Source organism: Megascapheus bottae, chromosome 18 (assembly GCF_031878675.1).
Source record: "Megascapheus bottae isolate mThoBot1 chromosome 18, mThoBot2.hap1, whole genome shotgun sequence".
Lineage (NCBI taxonomy): Eukaryota > Metazoa > Chordata > Mammalia > Rodentia > Geomyidae > Megascapheus > Megascapheus bottae.
This window is the reverse complement of record NC_143526.1, coordinates 33,376,240-33,396,635: the sequence shown is the minus strand read 5'-3', so window position 1 is coordinate 33,396,635 and position 20,396 is coordinate 33,376,240. Positions and strand designations below refer to the sequence as shown.

General features: G+C 49.3%; 1 protein-coding gene across 1 annotated transcript; it reads right to left on the bottom strand.

Annotated features, from left to right (window-relative positions):
• Positions 1-332: 332 nt before the first annotated feature.
• Positions 333-20,265, bottom strand: LOC150050458 (lipopolysaccharide-binding protein-like). Its single transcript, XM_090352345.1, has 15 exons — positions 20,100-20,265; positions 17,885-17,999; positions 17,129-17,257; positions 15,999-16,154; positions 15,447-15,510; positions 13,161-13,224; positions 11,792-11,883; positions 11,263-11,436; positions 9,486-9,545; positions 7,998-8,165; positions 4,856-4,923; positions 4,208-4,250; positions 3,695-3,758; positions 2,488-2,564; positions 333-1,078 (listed from the first exon to the last, which is right to left on the bottom strand). Exons 1-15 carry the CDS (start codon positions 20,221-20,223, stop codon positions 1,034-1,036), a joined length of 1,443 nt encoding a protein of 480 aa, XP_090208471.1. The 5' UTR covers positions 20,224-20,265; the 3' UTR covers positions 333-1,033.
• Between the last annotated feature and the right edge of the window lie 131 nt (positions 20,266-20,396).

The window sequence follows — 20,396 nt, the reverse complement described above, 5'->3', positions numbered from 1 at the left end:
TGAATCTCCTCCCTCCTGGCCTGCACCAGCCTCCATGGAGAAAGCAGCAGGAGGCCCCACTTCTGCTTTTGGCTTTGGTGGTCTGCAGCAGACAAGAAGCAGAGGCACAGCAGCTGTGGAAGGGCGGGGCTTCAGCACAGACAAAGGCATCAGTTTGCTGGCTGAGCAGCATGTGAACTGTCTGGATCTCATGGAATCCCCTGCCACAGTGGCCAATACCAGGTTACTTTGGCCAATGTTGGCCTTTGGAGGTCACAACTGGGGCTGATCAGGCACAGACCCCAGAGTCCAGATGGGGGTGAGATTGAGCAAGAACACCTACGATTTCTTCATCAGATCAATCCATAAATATTTATTAAGGACTTATTGTTAGTGCTCTGCCAGACATGGGGGAATCACAGAAAGAATAAGTAAAAATATTTAAAAAAATATATAAAAATATCCCTGAGCATTTCAGCTCAAAGCTAGTGCTCTACCATGTTGAGCCAGAGCACCATTTGCAGTTTTCTGGTGGTTAATTGGACATAAAGGTCTCATGGACTTTAGTGCCTGGGCTGGCTTTGAACTGTGATCCTTAGATCTCAGCCTCCTGAGTAGCTAGGATTCCAGGTGTGAGCTACCAGTGTCCGGCTCAACAAATTCTCATCTCCACTTAACCACTAAAAAGCTGGAAGTAGAGCTATGACTGAAGTGGTTGAGTGGCAACACTGAACAAAAAAGCTAAAAGACAGTGATCAGGTCCTGAGTTCAAGTCCTGCTATTGGTACACAAGCATGCAAAATGTATAATGCCTGATATTAGCAACTTCACAAGTCAGTTCAGAGAAGCTGGAGGAGAAGGTGGAGTCCTGGACCAAGGAGGTGATGGGTGAGCCGGCAAACGCAATAAAGAGGAAGAAGAGGGCAGAGTTCCTCAGAGGCAAGAACAGAAGAAATGCCCTCATCTTGTAAGATGCTCCGGAGACGTGCCACACAGCTGGAAATGAACTGGTACATCCAGGTGTGGCCTGGAGGCCTGTTTTTGTTTCTGATTCTCAAACTCTTGTGTACTGGACATTGGCACCCAAGAACAGAAAGTCCTAAGAGAAAGGAGACAGGATGGGATAGTAAAGAATACACTTTAAGCTGGGGCCCAGCTATGATCCTAGCCTGAGGCTGGGGCTGAGGCTGGAGGGTCACGAATTTGAGGCCAGCCTGGGCCACACAATGAGATTCTATTTCAAAAGCAAAGATGTTGGAAGAATAATGTGCTTCCATGTGAAGGCAGCGTCCTCTCCCATCCATCTAGCAAACCCCAGGGCTGCCAGACACCAGGTCTCTGTAAATATCCAGAGTCCCAGGCCTCACAATCTCTATAAAGCACAGTTGCTGCCAGCTACCTTCTCTCAGGTAGACACCCATCTGGCTTCTCCATCCATGTCCTCAGGGTCACCTAAATTCTCCTTTCTTGGCAAAGACCATGAAATCCTGAGTGCACATGGCTGTGCATCTTAAGTTTGCATCACCCGTGTGTGTGTGTGTGTGTGTGTGTGTGTGTGTGTGTGTGTGTGTGTGTGTATCGTGTGACAATTCAGACAAAGTTCAAGACTTCCGGGGCTTTTGCCTCCAATATAGAGACACAATGGACCTCAAAATTCTATCAAATATGATAATATAATGACTCTTCTAGTCACTGCCCGGTTGCCAAACGTTGAGCTAATGCTTTCCTATTTGGCTCCTAACATTCATTAACAACTGTGGGAGGTCTGGGCTGTACCCCAGTTTTCAGAGGAGAAAATGGGGACCAAGTGTGTATGAGGACCCAATTCTATCTCTAACCATTCAGCTGCACCTGAGTGTTATGTGAAGACCCCAAAGGGCCTTAGACATTTTTTTTTTTGCCAGTCCTAGGGCTTAAACTCAGGGCCTGAGCACTGTCCTTGGGCTTTCTGAAGGCTAGAACACGACTTCTAGCTTTTTCTATGTATGTGGTACCAAGGACTTGAACCCAGGTCTTTTGTGCATGGTAGGCAGGCACTCTACCACTAGGCCAAACTCCCGGCTGGCCTTAGACATTTGTTCTCCAAATCTAACAGCTGGTCAGTATTTCCATTTTGGTAGCCACTCCCCCTCCATTATTCCCATTCATTACGCTCATTTACTGACATGAACCATGGACCAGTCCAACAGGACAGCTCCTGCTTCTACCAGCCTGGTCATCTCACCCTGGAGATGCTGTCTAGAAAGATAGCTTAAAGCCTGGGGCACCAGTAGGCTACCAAGGGTTTAGTCAGAACAGTTGTTAAGCTGGTGAAAAGCCAGACATCCTTATTGGTACGGAGGTAGTCAATTACAGCCTAACTCAGGGGACGCCATGGTAGAATCCAAAGTTGCATTCCGCTTTTAAGAGGGGACAGCTCCAGTCTGGCCTTCCCAGCTTCTAGGCCCCACCCACAGCATGAGGTCTCCAGGCCTGGCTGGCTGAGGAGCTTCCCTGAGCTCCCATTACCTTGTGGATCTGGAGAACAAGGTCGTAGAGCTGGATGCGGGTTAGCAGAGGCAAAGGGAAGCCTTCAGCCAGCTTATCTGCAGGGCACAATGGCATTGAGAGTTCATAAATACAGGCACGTTTCCCCAAAGAATTCTGCTTTCTACAAAACTCTAGGCAAGCATGCTGCTGCTGAGCCATCACCAAAGACTATGAGGTAGGCATAGTTCCCATGACACAGATAGGGAAATGGAAGCAGGAATGGCCAAATCACTTGTCCATAGCTAGAAGAAAGTAGCAGAGCTAAAATTTGAACCTTTGAAGGTTGGCAGGGAGACTAAGCTATGACTCATGGGGGCAGATGAAGGGGGATGAGGAGGAGGCAAGTATGGAGTCAGGTATGCTCAGAATCACTACTTCTCTCTGCCCTCCACCACCTGCTTTCCTTTGCAGCCCAGTGAAGTCATGCTCAGGGAATGGGGGCTCAGCTCTTCCTCTTTTTCTTTTCTTTCCTTCAATCCCTCCCTCCCTTTCTTCCTTCTTTCCCTTCCTCCTACTCTTTCTTGCCATGAACTCTTCTTCCTCCTACTTTTGCCTCCCAAGTGCTGCCATTACAGAGGTATACTACCACCATGCCAACAGTGCTTTATTTTGGGCATAAGGAGCTGGACTCCTGAGAAATGTGAATTCAAGGCAGCTGCTTTGTGCCCCTTCTACTGAGCTGGCCCATGGGTTTCCACCTCTCCCTTACAAAGAGGTTATTGTGCCATAAAGAGCTGTCTCAGCCTCAACCCTCCCTAGTGTCTAGCAGGAACAGGAGGCCAACAGCAATATCTCAGGAGTTTCTGACCCTGCCAGGTTCCTCAGTCTTTGGGATACCCTGCTCCCAGCCCCAAGTCCAACCCTCTCCCCCCACCCCCCACTCTCTTATGTGTAATGGGGTTTGAGCTTGGCCTGGGCACTGTCTCTGAGCTCTTCAGCTCAAGGCTACCACCTTACCCTTGAGCCAAGCACCACCTCCTGTTTTCTAGAAGTTAATTGGAGATAAGAGTCTCAGGTCCTTTTGTGCCCGAGCTGGCTTTGAACCTTGATCCTCAGATCTCAGCCTCCGGAGTAGCTAGGATTACAGGCCCGAGCCACCACGCCGGGCTCCAAGTCTAACTCCCTCTCCTTCCCCTCAGGAGCCCTGTCACCCTTGGAGATCTGGGAAATCAGTGGCGATTCTTACCATTGAGCTCACTGTACAGGGTGTTGAGAAGGTAGTAGTTGAGGAGTACTTCGAATAGCTCCACCTGGTGGAAAAATGGAGAAGTGTAATGTGACATGGGGTCACTTTGTCCCTCTCCCCCCATATAGTCATACAGGCTTAACTACATCATGCTGCCATTTTATAAGTCACAACTATTTTAATCCTGGTGCTGGTGGCTCACTACTGTAGTCCTAGCTACTCAAGAGGCTGAGATATGAGGATCTTGCTTCAAAGCCATCCTGGGCAATAAAGTCTGTAAGGTGCTTTTGTGGTTGATGCTTAACTGGAGATAAGAGTCCCACAGACTTGGGCGCTGGCAGGGAGGTAACATTTTCTTGGTTCTATATCTTGTGTTCCTGAGCATTCCTCCATTCTCTCGGGGGAGAGACTCTTCTTCCCTAGCTTTGATTCTCCCATTCTCTGAGCAGTAGCAACTGCTTAGGAAACACACTCGCTTGTCTGGTGTCATCAATACAAACACGAGGGACTTACATTGAATATTCCAACTCTGGATTCTTTCAGTTCTACGTGCATCCTATGACCAAACAGAGGAAATTCAGAGTGAGTGCTGTATCCCCAGGAAGCCTAAGATATGTGGGGTCCCCAGAAAGGAGGAGGTACTGGTATGTGGGGTCCCCAGAAAGGAGGAGGCACTGGCTTGAGATAAGGTGAGGTATGGCCAAAAAAGAGAGAGTAACAGAAACACACAAGTTAATACAGCTGACTCAAAGAAAAATCACTATTAGTGAATTATTTAGAAATTTGTGGGGCAAGACTTATGGGACAGAGGAATTGAGCCAATTATGATGTCATTTGTTCTCTTCTCAAATGGTAGCCCCTAGGGGCCGGGAGTTTGGCCTAGTGGTAGAGTGCTTGCCTAGCATGCACAAAGACCCGGGTTCGATTCCTCAGTACCACATACATAGAACAAAGCTGGAAGTGGTGCTGAGGCTCGAGTGGTAGAGCTCTAGCCTTGAGAAAGCCCAAGGACAGTGCTCAGGCCCTGAGCTCATTCCCAGGACTGGCAAAAAAAAAAAAGTCTCAAATGGTTGTCCCCCTTCCCCTCTATTTGACAAGAGGATTTTACTCCCCTTCCCCGCCCCACCAACCACCCACATAGCTGGAGGGTTGACGACTTACTTTCCTGGATTCAGGAACCCAGTGACCTTGTTGGTGTTGAAGGTCAGCGTGGCGGAGATATTAGTGGTCTAGAAAAATGAGCAGAAAACAAGTTTAAGTGACAGCCGGTATCATGTCAGGCTTGATGACCAGCTATCTGCTGGCTGTCAACAAACAGCTGGATTAATTAAGGCAAGCAATTTGCCCACTGGGTTGCAGACTCCCAGAGTTCTCACTGTAGATGGTCCATACATGTTTCAGCTTGGACTTGCAACAGCTTCAAGTAAAAATGTTCTCCTGTGACTGCCATTAAATGTTGAACAGGCAAGGGAGAGGAGGCTTAGCTTAACCTATCCCTGGAGAACTCTCAGAAGGATCACTGCTAGCTATCTTAGGGCCCAGATTCAGCTCTAGCCATAGAAATCAATCCTATTTTATTTAAAACTATGTGAACATGGAGAACAATATTTGCTATCCACAACAACGCTACTGAATTGTGGCTCTGCTCAAAGAGCCCTCTCCCCCCACTCCCCACCATGGAGCTTGTTGAATTACAAATCTAAAATAAGACAGCCCCGTATTCTCCATCCAAACACCCAAAGGACTCAGGAACTTTTATCAAATAGGGCTCATCAAGAAGAAAAAAAACCCACTCTCAATATTTAATGCAGAGGGAATTTAATGAAGGGAATTATTTATGCAAGTGATGGAATTTTGAAAAGCCACGAAAGTATAACAACCTAGGAAACTGTGATATAGTCCATAAGAAAATTATAATAAATAACAGTCACAGCTATCTCAGCTCCTAGCCAGATGCTGGGGACAATAAATAAGATAACTAAGTCCCTGACACTTGGCAATTTTTATTTTTTTGGTGGGTCATGGGGCTTGAACTTAGCCTGGGCTCTGTCCCTGAGCTCTTCAGCTCAAGGCTATCACCTTACCCTTGAGCTAAGCCCCACTTCCTGTTTTCTACAGGTTAACTGGAGATGAGGCTTAGGTCCTTCTGTGCCTGTGCTGGCTTTGAACCCTGATCCTCAGATCTCAGCCTCCTGAGTAGCTAGGATTACAGGCATGAGATACTGAGCCAGGACTTGGCAATATTTTAAGAAAAACTGTCTATCCAGTTCCCAGGCCTAAAAGGAGAGATGAGGCATCCATTAAATTACAAATACTTGGCTAAACAGGGAAATCCAAGATGCGTTGTGTTTATTTAGGGGCAGGGAAGCCCTGCTCCTGGCAGGACACCTAACTCCTGGCTGAGGCCTAGACACTATCTTTGTTTACGTGTGAGGGCTGCTGGGAAGGCAGTTCTCAGGCCAGCTGATTAGCCTTCAAAGACTAAAGGCAGATGGGCACAAAGGGAGTAAAAGCCCCACAATAACATAAAAGCAAATGGACCAAAAAGGAAGTCGGAACCCAAAAGTAACATGATCAAAAGCGGCTATTTATCTATCTGTAATTGTGCTAACATTCACCATCTGTTATCTGCATTTACCTATCTGTACTTGCTAACTCCCACATTTGTGCATTCTTGCACATACACACCACCTGTCTGTGGCTCTTGGTGTGAAGCCAGAACAAAATACAGCCATTTCAGGCTTAGATCTCATTCTGCTAAAGACACAATGACTGGAAATGTATCGACGCCCCCTCCCCTAAAACCTCCTGTAAGACCCCTTTCCCATCCTATAGGCATCTCCCATTCCCACGATGAAGACAATTGAGTACGTAACTTGTGAAACATTAATCTTATGTTACCTAAAACTAACCCAGACCCCATAGAAACTCAATTAACTCAGGAAATTCCCAAACAAGCTAACCGTAAACTCCCATTAACAGCACTCAGGAACAAAAGGCAAGGAACTAAGTAGACAGTCCAAACAGGAAGAGGCAATATGGGCGGCCCCCCTCCCACTTCGTGCCACAGTTGCTGACCCCTCCTCTTGCCCACCAAGACTGCCCGCCAACTTCAGGTAGAAAAAGATAGGGTAGTTCAAATGACTCCCCAGAAACAGGTTAGGATTTGAGTGGTCCCTCACTGTGACGTAACAAGATTGTACAGTTCTATATGACTGTTACAATCCTATTGGCCCCTGTATGTGGTCAACTAGCATCATACGGTCAGTGTGTTATAAAAACCCTGGGAACAAAGGAGTCAGGGCTCTTAACTCTGACCCGCTGCGTCGGTGATGGTTGTGAGTCCAGGCTCGAGCTTGCAATAAAAGACTCTTTATGCACTTACCTCGGATTCAGCTCCTTGGTGGTCTTTGGGGACTTCAAAATCCAGACATCCCATTGGCCTTTAAAAACCCTACTTAGTGAAAGATTGGTGCTATACTCTGCTATCTGACTAGTTGGGTGTAGACCCAAGGTAAACAAAGGACACTTTGCTCTGTTTTTCTGAGTCGGTGACAATATTTTTGAGAATTAGGATTCATCAAAAGGAACTGGTAAGCAGATCAGGAATTAGCAGAGCCAGGAAGCTGTGTACCCCTAGGAATAGAGGAGTAAAAGGATGGATATGTGTGTGTGTGTGTGTGTGTGTGTGTGTGTGTGTGTGTGTGTATGTTGTGTGTATGTGTGCGTGTGTGTGTTGGGGCTTGAACTGGGCATATGCGCTGTCCCTGAGCTCTTCAGCTCAAGGCTATAGCCCTACCTTTGAGCCAAGCCCCACTTCCCATTTTTTAGAGGTTAATTGAAGAGAGAAGAGTCTCAGGTCCTTTTGTGCCCAGGCTGCCTTGATCCTCAGATCTCAGCCTCCTGAGTAGCTAGGATTACAGGCGTGAGCCACCTCACCCAGCTAGGATTGATATTTTGACAACCATCAAAGTCCTGGCCAGTGACTGCCCAAGACGGAGAGGAAACACTGCATTGGCTTCTTCCTTGCTGCAGCCCTTCCTTCTTAAAGAGCCTCCTATTGGCTGACGAAGTATGAAGTCAGACTGCAATGGTCTCTGGGATATGTAGTCTTCAAAGATCAGCTAAAATGACCCAGCAGAGCTAAGAGGACAAACCCCCACATTACTTCTTTCACTTCTTCAGAGGGAGATACATAAAGAAAAGAAAAAAGAAATCGGAAAATAGCTACCTAAATCCTTGTAGATAGTAAACAGCGAGCGGAGAAACCCCAGGGGGCTCACAGAGTCCAGATGAACCTTACCACAGCCAGCCGGAAAACAGGCTCTTGCACAGAGCTGGGCAGCAGCACAAAGGCCTGGATATCCATCTGGGGCGCCAAGGACAGATTCCCAGGACTGAAGTTGAGGAGTGGAGCAGCAATCACCGCTCCTTGGAGCTCCAAGTTCATGTTGGGGTACAGCTTGGCTATCTGCGGGTGGGGGTGGTGAAGTAGGTGATGATATGAAGAGAAGATGGGGTGAAGAGCCTACAGGGAGTCTCTTGTAGAGCTAAGAAGTTTTGGGGTTATGTTTTCCACTAAATACTCACAGGACATCTGCCTGTGTGGACAGAATCCGTGTCATGTTTCAAGACTGCATGGTATTTTACTCTACTACAGCCATATCGAGCAGAAGGTGGTCTCAAGTTCTTGCCAGTATGAGACTTACACCTCTACCCTATTATTTTTAGGAAGGCATTCCTGGGGACAGAAGTTCTGGGTCAAAAGGCAGGAATGGTTTGTGTATGGGGGAATGGGGACAGGGGTGGGGCTTGAACGCTCAAGGGCTTGAAAACTCTCCCTCAGCTTTTGTGCTAAAGGCTAGTCCTTTACCACTTGAGCCCCAGCTCCACTCCTGGCCTTTTTTGAGTCATTCATTGGACATAAGAGTCTCATGGATTTTCTTGCTCTGGTTGGCTTCAAATTGCAATCCTCAGATCTCAGCCTCCTGAGTAGCCAGGATTTTAGGTGTGAGCTATTGGTGCCTAGCTTAAAAAAAAATGTTTGGCCTAGTGGTAGAGTTCTTGCTTAGCATGCACGAAGAGCGGGGTTCGATTCTTTGGTACCACATACATAGAAAAAAGCCAGAAGTGGTGCTGTGACTTAAGTGGTAGAGTTATAGCTTTGAGAAAGCTCAAGGATAGTGCTCAGACCCTGAGCTCAAGGCCCAGGAATGGCAAAATAAATAAATAAAGTAATAAATAAATAAATGTAAAAGGTACCACAAATAGAGGCTGGGAGTTTGGTCTAGTGGTAGAGTGCTTGCCTAGCATGCATGTAGACCTGGGTTTGACTCCTTGGTACCACATACATTGAAAAAAAGCCAGAAGTGCTGTGGCTCAAGTGGTAGAGCTCCAGCCTTGAGAAAACCCAAGGACAGTGCTCAGGCGCTGAGTTCAAGCTCCATGACTGGCCAAAAAAACAGTACCCCACATATACTTGTCCCCTTACCCCCAGTAAACCCTGGGTCTCATTTATGGAACATGCCAGAATTCTTGGAGATAGTTAAGTGGCCTTATGAACAGATGGGACAACCCATGGGGAGACACTGGAGGGAGCACTCAGGCTTCTGCTACTGGGGCTTGCAAGGGACCCGCAAACCTGCAGCTTCTCAGCCTTCTCCTGACCCTGGTCTTCCTTTTGACCCCTGACCCTGGTCAAGTGGAGAGGGGTGCAGAGGAGTCAAATAAGCCTGGAGGCAGGGGTGGGGGGACATCAGCTGGCCCCCACAGAGGGTGATGGAATCCTTACCCGGGGTGCGAATGCTCGGAAGGACTTGGTAGTTAGCCGGATGGCCGAGTCAGACGGAATCTGTAGCAAAGAGGCACCAAGAAGGTTTAGGGGGGTTCCAAGGGAAGGTCTAAAGGGATGTTGGAGGGGGGCAGAGACCACAGCATCTCCCTGCAGGGTGAGACGGTGCATGAGAGGAGGTATCAGCCTGTGTGACACCCTGCGTCCTCAGGGCTTGTTGATGGTCTGTGTGTCTAGGTGAGGCCTGGGCCCCACACAGAATCTCCGGGACTCAGGTATGCTGTCACGTGTACAAGCCGTGGCTCTGACTATCACACTGGGTGACCTCAAGGCAGCTACCCACAGGACAAAGTCATTCATTCACCCAGAGCCTCCCAGAATGTACTGGGGGCAAGGGGGACCATTTAAGTGCACCTTAACAGCTTGGCATGTTGGTGGGACCTCAACTTTTTTTTTTTTTTGCCAGTCCTGGGCTTGAGCTCAGGGCCTGAGCACTGTCCTTGGACTTTCTCAAGGCTAGAGCTCTACCACTTGAGCCTCAACACCACTTCCGGCTTTTTTCTATGTATGTGGTGCCGAGGAATTGAACCCGGGTCTTCGTGCTTGCTAGGCAATCACTCTACCACTAGGCCAAACTCCCAGTCCCGGGACCTCAACTTTTAAGAGGTGCTGCAAGGAATCACCATTGAAACCCCAGAAACACTAAAGAAATGGAAGATGTAGAGCAGGCATGAGTCACTCATCGTCCCCAGACTTTGCTGGAGACGGGTGACTTGACACTGTGAATTAAACCATGTGCACTTTTCACTTTGACTAGTCAGATTTTTTTTTTAATTAAAAAACAATCTATTTGTAGGTCCAGCATCCTCATGATGGTTTACTTTCTATTTGGTCTTTGTTTTCTTTTCTATATAAGTTTATGCATTTACCCAGGTATAGATAATCTTGCCTCACTCACTAAAACATTTTCAATGAACTTCCACAATCATTAAGATTTAAAAAAAGTGTGAGCAGGGAGTTTGGCCTAGTGGTAGAGTGCTTGCCTAGCATGTATAAAGACCCGGGTTCTATTCCTCGGTACCACATACATAGAAAAAAAAGCTGGAAGTAGTGCTGTGGCTCAAGTGGTAGAACTCTAGCCTTGAGGAAAACCCAAGGACAGTGCTCAGGCCCTGAGTTCAGTCACTAGGACTGGCAAAAAAAAATGTGAATTCAAATAATAGATCTAACGTGAGTTAGAGACTCACACTTGGCACTCTAGCCACTCAGAAGGCTGAGAATTGAGGATTGAGGCTCCAGATCAACACTAAACTGGAAAATAACCAGCCAAACACAAGGCTGGAGGTGTGGCTCAAGAGGTGGAGCTCCGGAGTTGGGGATTTAGTTCAGCAGAAGAGCCCTTGCCTGGTGAGTGCAAGGCCCTGAGTTTGGTCCTCAGCTCTGGGAAAAAAAAAAATAAATAAATAAGAGGTGGAGCTTGTCTAATCAAACTGGAGGTCCTGAATTGAAGTACTTAGTACTTAGTATTGCCACTACCACTACAACTACTCATAAGTATAGACTAAGAGAAAAGTGAAATATAGATATGCAAACTGCATTGTCTTCAGTAGTTGTTATAAAGGAGAAAGAACTTGGGCTTTGAGCTCCTTGGCAGCCAAAGTAATCAAGGAAAGCTGGCTTAACTTGTATTTTTCCCCCTGGTACTGCTCTTTTTCTCAGTGTAAACAGAACAGTTTTACAGTGTCAGAGAGAGCCCTTGTTCTGCTTTTCTTCTCACCATGTCATCTGTAATGAAGAAGTTCAGGTACCCCGCCTGGTGATAAACCTGGCTGGCGATGTTGAAGACGTGGCCAGAGATGGCAAAGTAGACCATTTTTTCGTGATCCTCGGGAAGGCTCATGACTGGAGCAGGAGCAGCCTCAGTGCGATTATGGAGATTGAAGATTTCAGCCTGGAGAGAGAACACAGATCTGATGAGATTTTTTCACAGCCTGTCTCAGGGGGACACTGCCCGGAGCCTCCCCTGGGAAATCCACTTTTACTTTGGACCAGCATGGGTTTAGGAAACTCCCAGGATGCCCAGCCTTTCCCTGTGAGAGCATCTCTACTGTGGAAGGAGGATGGGCAGAGCAGGATTTAACACCTAAGGGTGGGTGGCTCTCCATTCTGTCCTATTCCTGGCACAGCAGGAATGGCTGGAGAGACTGAGGCGGGGGGGGGGGGGCAGATCTGGAGTTATGCTGATGGGGTTGGGCTGGGTCTGAGGGAACTCAGACTCCCCCCCCCTCCCCCCCGCAAGGCTTTACCTTAAACATCACGTCCAGTGCCTGGGCTGAGGCCCGAGGTGCCTCCACTAGATGGTAGTCGATGCCTGCTAGGCTGTCAATCTCTGCAGTGACTGTGAAGCAGCCAGGGATAGGATTATGGATGGGGCATTAGCATTAAAGAATGTCTCAGTCCTCAGGGGCCGCCCTTCCACACTTCTCATGGGCGCAAAGAGCCAGGGACCCACAGTTACAGTAGAATGGGGTGAGCACAGGTGGCTCATGCCTGTAATCCAGACAACTCTGGAGGTGTCGATCAGGAAGATGGAGATTTGAGACCCCCCGTGGCAAAAACTTAGTGGGGACACCCCACCCCCATCTCAATCTATGAAAGCCGGTGCAGTGGTGTATTCCTGTCTTCCCTGCTATGACAGGAAGAATAAATGGATCAAAGTCCGGGCATGTGCTCAGGCAAAAAATGAGGTCCTATCTAAAAAAATAACAAAGCAAAATGGGTGAGAGGAATGGCTCAGTGGTAGAGAACCTGCATCTTCAAGCTCAAACCCGATGTTCCAATCCCAGTATTTAAAAAAAGACAAGTTTTAGCCAGGCAAGGTGACTCACGCCTGTAATCTGAGCTACTCAGGAGGCTGAGATCTGAGAATCAAGGTTCAAAGCCAGCCTGGGCACTATAGAACATGAGACTCATCTCCAATTAATCACTAGAAAACCAGAAGTAGGGCTGAGGCTCCAGGGGTAGGGGGGTAGCCTTGAACTGAAGAGCTCAGGGACAGTGCCCAGGCCAAGTTCAAGTTCCATGACCCCCCCCCACAAAAATCTCTAAGGTTAGAGATTTTAAAAGAAGAGGGTAGCTGGGTGTTGGCTCATGCCTGTAATCAGTCCTAGCTATTCAGGAGGCTGAGATTTGAGGATTGAGGTTTGAAGCCAACCCAGGCAGGAAAGTCCCGTGGGATTGCTCTCTCCAACTAAACACTCAAAAGCTGGGACGTGGTGGTGTGGCTCAAAGTGGTAGAGCACTAGTCTTGAGCAAAAGAGCTCAGGGACAGTTTACAGGCTCAGTGTTCAAGCTTCATGACTGGGAAAAAAATGTAGTGGATGTACAATAATGTGGGTCTTGTATGCATTAGTGGATATGTACCACAATCCCACACATGCCTATATCATCACAGATGAGGATGCATACAAGAGCTATATTCCATGATGACACAAAGAAAAGACCTCAAATACCTTAAAAGGCAGACCCCCAAATAGAAGTCACCTATTGGAAGAAAAGCTGAGGTAGTAAGGCATATTCAACTGTTCTCTTCTACACTTCTGTCCCATTTCTGTTTGAGAGGCTCTTAGGGAAACAGAAATCAGGAGTCCTTGGGGTGGGCTGAGCACCTGTTACCTGGCAGGGTCTGGAGATAGGGCTGCAGGTCGGAGGCCACTGATTTCTGGATCATTTCACACATCTGATGAGAGAGAGAGGGGGGGGGGGGCTGAGCGGTCTTCCCCGCTTTGGGGCAGCCCCAGGCTGGCTCTGTAGACCCCTTCTTTCCAAGTTGGCCTAGTGAGCACCGATTGCTCAGACATCTCTAAGAACTCCTCACATGCCGGGCACAAGGAGATGGAAATGATTAAAAACCATGGCGATCCCCTGTGGTCTCCAAGAGAATCCAACTGGACAGCTCAGATGTACCCTAAAGTCATGCATCTGAGCAAGGCAGAAGGCATGGGCTGGAGAGCCCCCCACCAAAAAAAGATGGTAGGTTGGAGAGGCCACCAAAAAAGGTGCCAGGGGCTCCGATCTGTCATCCTAGCTACTTAGGAGACCGGGATCTGAGGATCGCAGGTGAAGCCAGCTCAGTCTGGAAAGTCAGTGAGAGTGAGACTATCTCCAATTCACCAGCAGAGCCAGAGGTAGAGATAAGGCTCAAGTGGTAGAACACTAGCCTTGAGTTAAAAAAAAAAAAGTTAAAGCACAGCACCCAGGGGCTGGGTTCAAGCCCTAGGACCAATACACAAAAAAGAGCTGAACAATAATATGTTTTGTAGTATTTTCTCAAAACAGTAATGATCACAGTGTTTTAGTCCTGTGATAATTACCACACTTAATTGCAATGTCTTATTATTGTTGTTACCTACTATTACTAATCACTGCTATCACCATTGTCCATAAAGGGATAAGGCAGCACACAGGGTGCTGGAACTGGAGGGTGAGTGTTTTCCAAGTTCATTTAGATCCTACTACACCAGAATCAGAAAGGAAGCAGTGTGTGGAGGGGGTGGGGTGAGGTGTGGTAACAGAGCAGTGTGTGTTGTTCCTGATTCAACCACAAGGGGGCACACAAAGCCAAATCAGAGTTGGGAGGGGGAGAGGGAGAGGGGGAGAGAGAGGGGTAGTGGGAGGGACAGAGACAGTGAGGGGGAGGGGGGAGAGAGAGGGAGAGAGGGAGCGAGAAGGACAGAGATGGGGAGGGAGGAGGGGGAGAGGGAGAGAGGGAGAGAGGGAGAGGGACAGAGATGGTGAGGGAGAGGGGGGAGGGGGAGGGAGAGAGGGGGAGAGGGAGAGAGGGGGAGAAGGGGAGGGGGAGAGGGGGAGGGGGAGAGAGAGGGGGAGTGGGAGGGAGAGAGAGCTGACCTTTTCACTTTTTCCCTTTCCACAGTCTCTGGCATAGACACACCCCCTGTGTTGGGGTGGAAGTGAACGGGATAGCTCTTTGCATAAGCCAAAATGTACAAAGTCTGGCTGTTTCACAATACTTTAGAACAAGTACATCTGACCTGGTGCCTCTCTTTCCCTCCCCCTTGCTTGCCCAATGCCACTGAGGCCCTACACCCTCCCAGTCTCCCAGGACAACTGAGTGGTTGTGTGGAGATGGGGGTCTCTTTTCTCCCCTCCCTCTGCCTCTGTTTTACCCATGGCCAAGCAGCCAATATCTTCCGTAATTAGATGGATGTAGAGTCCAGAGACCTGAGTGAGGCTCCGAGCTCAGTCACACACACCAGCTCCATGGGTCTGGTAAGTGGACTGTTGTCTCCAGACTGTGGACTCGTGTGTCCAAAACAGCTGCGATCATCTGTCTAGGGCCAGGGGCCCAGGAAGACAGCCACCTGGCCATGCTTGGTCTTTCCTGGCATGATACAGCCACAGAAGGGTCTTGACCAGCACCACCTCCTCCTCGTTGTTGTCCTCGTCTTCCTCTTCCTCCTCCTCCTCCTCCTCCTCCTCCTCCTCCTCCTCCTCCTCCATGCCACTACTGGATTTTTATTTTTATTTTTATTTTTTTGCCAGTCCTGGGGCTTGAGCTCAGGGCCTGAGCACTGTCCTTGGACTTTCTCAAGGCTAGAGCTCTACCACTTGAGCCTCAGCACCACTTCTGGCCTTTCTGTGTATGTGGTACTTAAGGAATAGATAGGGCTTCATGTATGCTAGCCAAGCACTCTACCACTAGGCCACGCCCCCAGCCCAGTACTGGATCTTGAACTGAGGCCCTGAGCTTCTGAACCACATCTCCACTTCCAGCCTTCCCCCCCCCCCCCCCCCGTGGTTAAGTGGTTAATTGCACCTAAGAGACTTAGAAACTTTCCTGCCCCTGGCTGGCTTTGAACTGTGATCCTCAGATCTTAGCCCCTTGAAGAGCTGGGGTGTCCAGTGTGGCCTACAGGGCCTGACCAGCCTTGCGCTTCTTACCTTGCTCTCCAGCACGTCTCGCAACCTGAACTCGATCTTGTTGTGGAAGAGATTCAACAGCCACCTGGCAGGGAGCAGAGCATGGTGGATGAACTGTCACTGGACAGGGGGGCGCTGGGGGAAGGGGCACCCCATCCTGCACCCCTTTGTGCTCAGTGTCTCAGTGTCTCTCTGGGCTCAGAGCCCACCACCTATCAAGGTCAGCAGGGTTGAGGGAGAGCCTAGAGATTCCACGTTTTTTTAAAATCGAGGATGTAGAAACTCAGAGATGTCACGAATCCACCACAGTCTTGTCTATTTTCTGCTCTTACACACTCTCCTTCAGTCAAAATCCAATCTTGAGTCTTTGATCAAGGTCCTTTAAAGTTGACACACCCACTCTCCTGCTTCAATTTGCCTCTGTGCATATGCACAGGGTCCCTGTGAGTGGAGTGCCTCCTATTCCAGAGCTGGCAGGGGACGAGGGGCGCCAGCACAGGCCCTCGTGGTGGAGGTGCGGGCTGCACTGGGGGGGTCGAGCTGGGTGGAGGGTTTCTCCCAATGGTGACTTACCCTAGACTGCCAGATATGTGCACGTCTACATCACTGATGTGGCTGCTGCAGCGGGAGGCAGTGACCATGGGTCTCCCTGAGGGGTCGGCACCCAGCAGGAGGTCAACGGAGATGGTGAGACCTCGGATGTCCAAGTCAAAGGAGCCCTGGAATTTCCTGGGGGAGGCCGGGCAGGCAGCGTGACCCCTCCACCCTCCCCTTGGCAGTCATGGGGAGAGACCAGAAGTCAACTCTCATCTCAGAAAAATGAAGCCAGGCACCAGTGGCTCACACCTGCAATCCTAGCTACTGAGGAGGCTGAGTTGTGAGGATCAAGGTTCAAAGCCAGCCTAGGCAAGAAAGTCCGTGAGATTCTTATCTCCAATGAACCACCAGAAAAACAGAAATAGAGTTGTGGTTCAAAGAGGCAGAGTGCTAGCCTTGAAGAAAAGCTCAAGAGTACAAACAACTAAAAAAAAATAACAGAACTAAACAAAGATCTAAGATTAAAGATGTAGACGAGAGCTCAGGGCCAGTATTTACAGTCAGGGGTGGGCAGAGCCAGATTCATAGCTCACCAGCCATACATTAAAACTCTTAACAAACAAATATTTGATAAGGAAAAAAAACAGAAGAAAATACAACAAAAACCCAGCCAGAGGGAGATGGGGTGCCTCAACTGAGCTGAGTGGTTTGGTCTCACCTGGCTCTCAGCCCTTCCTCTATCAGGCTGACTCTTTGTTGTTGGTGGTGGTTGTGGGACTTGAACTCCAAGCCTGGGCACAGTCCCTGAACCTCTTTTTTCTGCTTAAGGCTAGTGCTCTACCACTTTGAGACACAACACCATTTCTGGTTTTTCTGGTGGTTCATTGGTGATTCAAGTCTCAAGGACTTTCCTGCCTTGGCTGGCTTTGAAACGAATCCTCAGATCTCAGCCTCCTGAGTAGCTGGGATTCTAGGCTCAATCTCCAGCTGACTCTTATCCTTTCTCACCCTCCCCTCCCCTGGGAGGTCTCTGGTCTGATCTAATTCTATTGAACTGTAGGCTGATTTTGAGCTTTGCCACCTTTCTGATGAGCTAGGAATACTTTATTTATAACCAAGAAGAAGGGAGGCCAAGATCAGGTCCCCAGGGAGCAGGGCAGACTTACACGAATGATTTTCGCACCTTCCACCTGCCCTGGACCCGAATGGAGGAATCAGAGATGGAGAGACTCAGGCTCTGGCCTGGGAGAGGTTTCAGGGTCGAGTGCCGCAGTTCACAGCTGTGGATATCCAGGCTGAGGGTACAGAGGTAGAGGGAAGCGTCAGGCCTGGGCCTGCACCCTGTCTTGCCAAAACCCCTACCCCTAGAGCCATGGCCCCACTTTCTAGAGGTTAGTTGGAGATAAGAATATCATGTTCTTCAGTGCCCCGGCTGACTTGGAACTGCAGTCCTCAGATTGCAGCCTTCTGGGCAGCTAGGATTACAGGCGTGAGCCACTGTACCTGGCCTTTTTCTTTTTAAAAAATTCGAGCCACTTATATCTAGCAATTCCTTTAAGATGGCAAAGTTGCCACCTCCTCTGGGAAGCCTTTCCTGATCTTTCCCACCCAGAAAATACAACACTAATAATTGAGCTAGCGTTTCAGGCCTATCTATCTTTCCTTTGGGGCTATGCACAGCAGTGGCTGCTGGATTGTCACTCAGAAAGGAGGAAGCAGTAACTAGTTCCACTGTGTACAGGAGGAAACTGAGGCTCAGGGCACAGACATGACTAAGTAACCTTTGCTGGATGATAAAGGCAGGAGCTGGGTGCCCTCCCAGGAAATTTCCCTTCTGAATTGCTGATGTCTGTTCCAAATGGATCCTAACCCAGTCCCAGGCTCTGTTTTGCTTGCCACCCTCCCCACTGGGCCCTGGCCACCTGTGGAAGTTGTAGTTCCCTCGGCCAATGTGGCGGATTTTGTAGTCCCCAGTGAAGTCCGGCAGGGTGATCTTGCGCAGGTTCCTTTGCAGGCCCAGCAGCCCCTCCTTGGCCGCTGTGGGCAGGGAGAAGGTGCAAATCAGCTTGGCCTCCTTGCCTGGCCCCTCCCTCCTGCTCTCAACTCTCCAGGGCTCCCACCTGCCCCAGGCCAAGGTCACTTCCTGAATCAGCATCCATTGCAGGAGCAGGCCAGCATGCTCTGTGCCCCTCTGCTCTGTGCTCTGCTGCTCTGCGTCCATTTGATAGATGGCCGGCCTTTGTGAGCCCCACAGAGGGCAGAGAAGGGCTGTGCGCCCGGATGCATGTCCCTCACCTCTGTCCTCTCTGCAGCTGGTCTCCAGAAGGCTCTGGGGAGCTAGGATCCTGGCTTTTGGCAATGAGGAAAAGAGCAAGCTCTTCTCTCAGGCCTGGCATGAAGCTGACACGCAGGAAACGCACAGAGCAGGGTTCGTGCCATGCAGAATATGGGACAGGACCAAGATGGCCAACTTCAGGTGATCGGTTATGTGATTGTGTCACAGGTGCCCCACGGGAAAGGAGCAGAAGACAAGTATTCCGGCTTTAGGGCTTGGATACAGACAGTATTAGTGGGTGCTATTGCTTCTCCTGCGATGAGAGGGGGCTCAGGAACCTGCCACACGCACGGTGTTTGTACTCAAATGACCACAGGCCTCTCCTTTTGCCTCTTTCAGGTTTCCTTCTTCTCTCTAGCAAATGAGCCCGACATGGATGCACTGGAATGTCATCCTTTGCCCTGGCTAATTCCCACAGCTGGTTTTTGTTGTTGTTGTTCTTGTTGTTTGCTTTAATTTTTGTAACCTTATCTCCTCTTGGATGCCATTCCTGATTTCCTTCCCTTGCTGTCCCTCGCCTGTCTGGGAATCTCACAGCTTTACCTAACCAAAGAGTATGATTGCTTTCATCTAGAAAAGCAGTAGGAGTTTCGCACATGTGTCATGTTTGGGGGTACAACTACTCCCCTTTCCTTCCCTTGTCCCCTGGACAGGAGGATTGAGAGGCTTTGTGTGAATCTCTTGTAAAACAACAGTGCTACTTTTCTTTGCCAGCTTTTTTTTGGGGGGGTGGGGTGGGAGGAGTAACGGAGTTTGAAATCAAGAGCATCCCCCCCCTGAGCCCCACCTGGAGTCCCTTTCACTCTGGTTCCTTTCCCATTTTATACCTCCTGCCACAGCCCCACTTCCTAGTTTTTAGAGGTTAATTGGAGGTAAGAGTCTCAGGTCTTTTTGTGCCGGGGCTGACTTTGAACCTTGATCCTTAAATCTCAGCCTTCTGAGAAGCTAGGATTATAGGCCTGAGCCATGGTGCCCAGCTTGGATCCATTCTTTATAACTGAGAAGTCTCATACATGAAGCACCTTCTGTTCTTTATAACTGAGAAGTCCCATACATGAAGCACCTAATAAATATTTTGTAGCCAAGTAATTAAAAAATGTGTATCTGTGTGTGCATGCACACACACGAATATTGAGGCTTAAACTCAGGCTCTGGAACTCTCAGTTGGCTTTTTTTTTTTTTTTAAGTAGTCTACTACTTGAGTCAGGCTTCCGTGTCCAGCTTTTTGCTGTTTCATTGGAGGTAAGAGTCTCTCTGCTCTGGCTGGCTTTGAACCTTGATCTTCAGGTCTCAGCCTCCTGACAAGCTAGGATTACAGGCATGAACTGACTGTATCAAGCTGAAAGTTTTTCATAAACCCACGTAAGCCTCTTGCAGGCCTGCATATAGCAGCCCCCAGCACTTGCAGACTCTGCTCAGTCCCCTGGGCCTCCCCTGCCTCCTGCCTCCTGGCTTTACAGTGTGTTTCCAAACTCCACCCCGCACTGGCCACCTCATCTGCTGCCATGGCCTTTTCCTCCTCCTCCTCCTCCTCCTCCTCTTCCTCCTCCTCCTCTTCCTCCTCTTCCTCATCTTCCTCCTTTTCTTTTCCTCCTTACCTGCTCCCTCCCTGCCTGGCTTCCTGAAGCTACTTCCTGCATCTCTTCCTGGGGGACCCCAGCTACCTCAGGCAATGTGGGGGGACCTGGTCAGAATCTGGACAGGCTCCTAGTGAAGGGTGGGTGGAGTCTTGCTGTGCCCATCGGTGCCCAGAGGGGCCTGGTGTCAGACCTGCCGGTCCAGCTACCCACAAGGCTTCTTACCATACTCCAGACCCTTGCTGGTGATCCTGGCAACCAGGCCGGGATTGGCGCCCAGAGTCCCCGGGGCGACGGCCAGCAGCAGCCCCAGCAGAAGGGGCAGCAGGGTGGTCATCAAGGCTGCCATCCTGGGCTGTCAGTGAACTGGAGAGAAACTGCCCTATCTTGGGCTGACCTGGCTCCTTTAAATAACCAAGTGGGGGGAGGGAGGGGGATAGCGGGAAGGGGAGGCCCCAGGAACAGGAACTGGGCAACATGGAAACACCATTGGCCAGGGTCTAGGCCAGCCAGGGCTGAAAA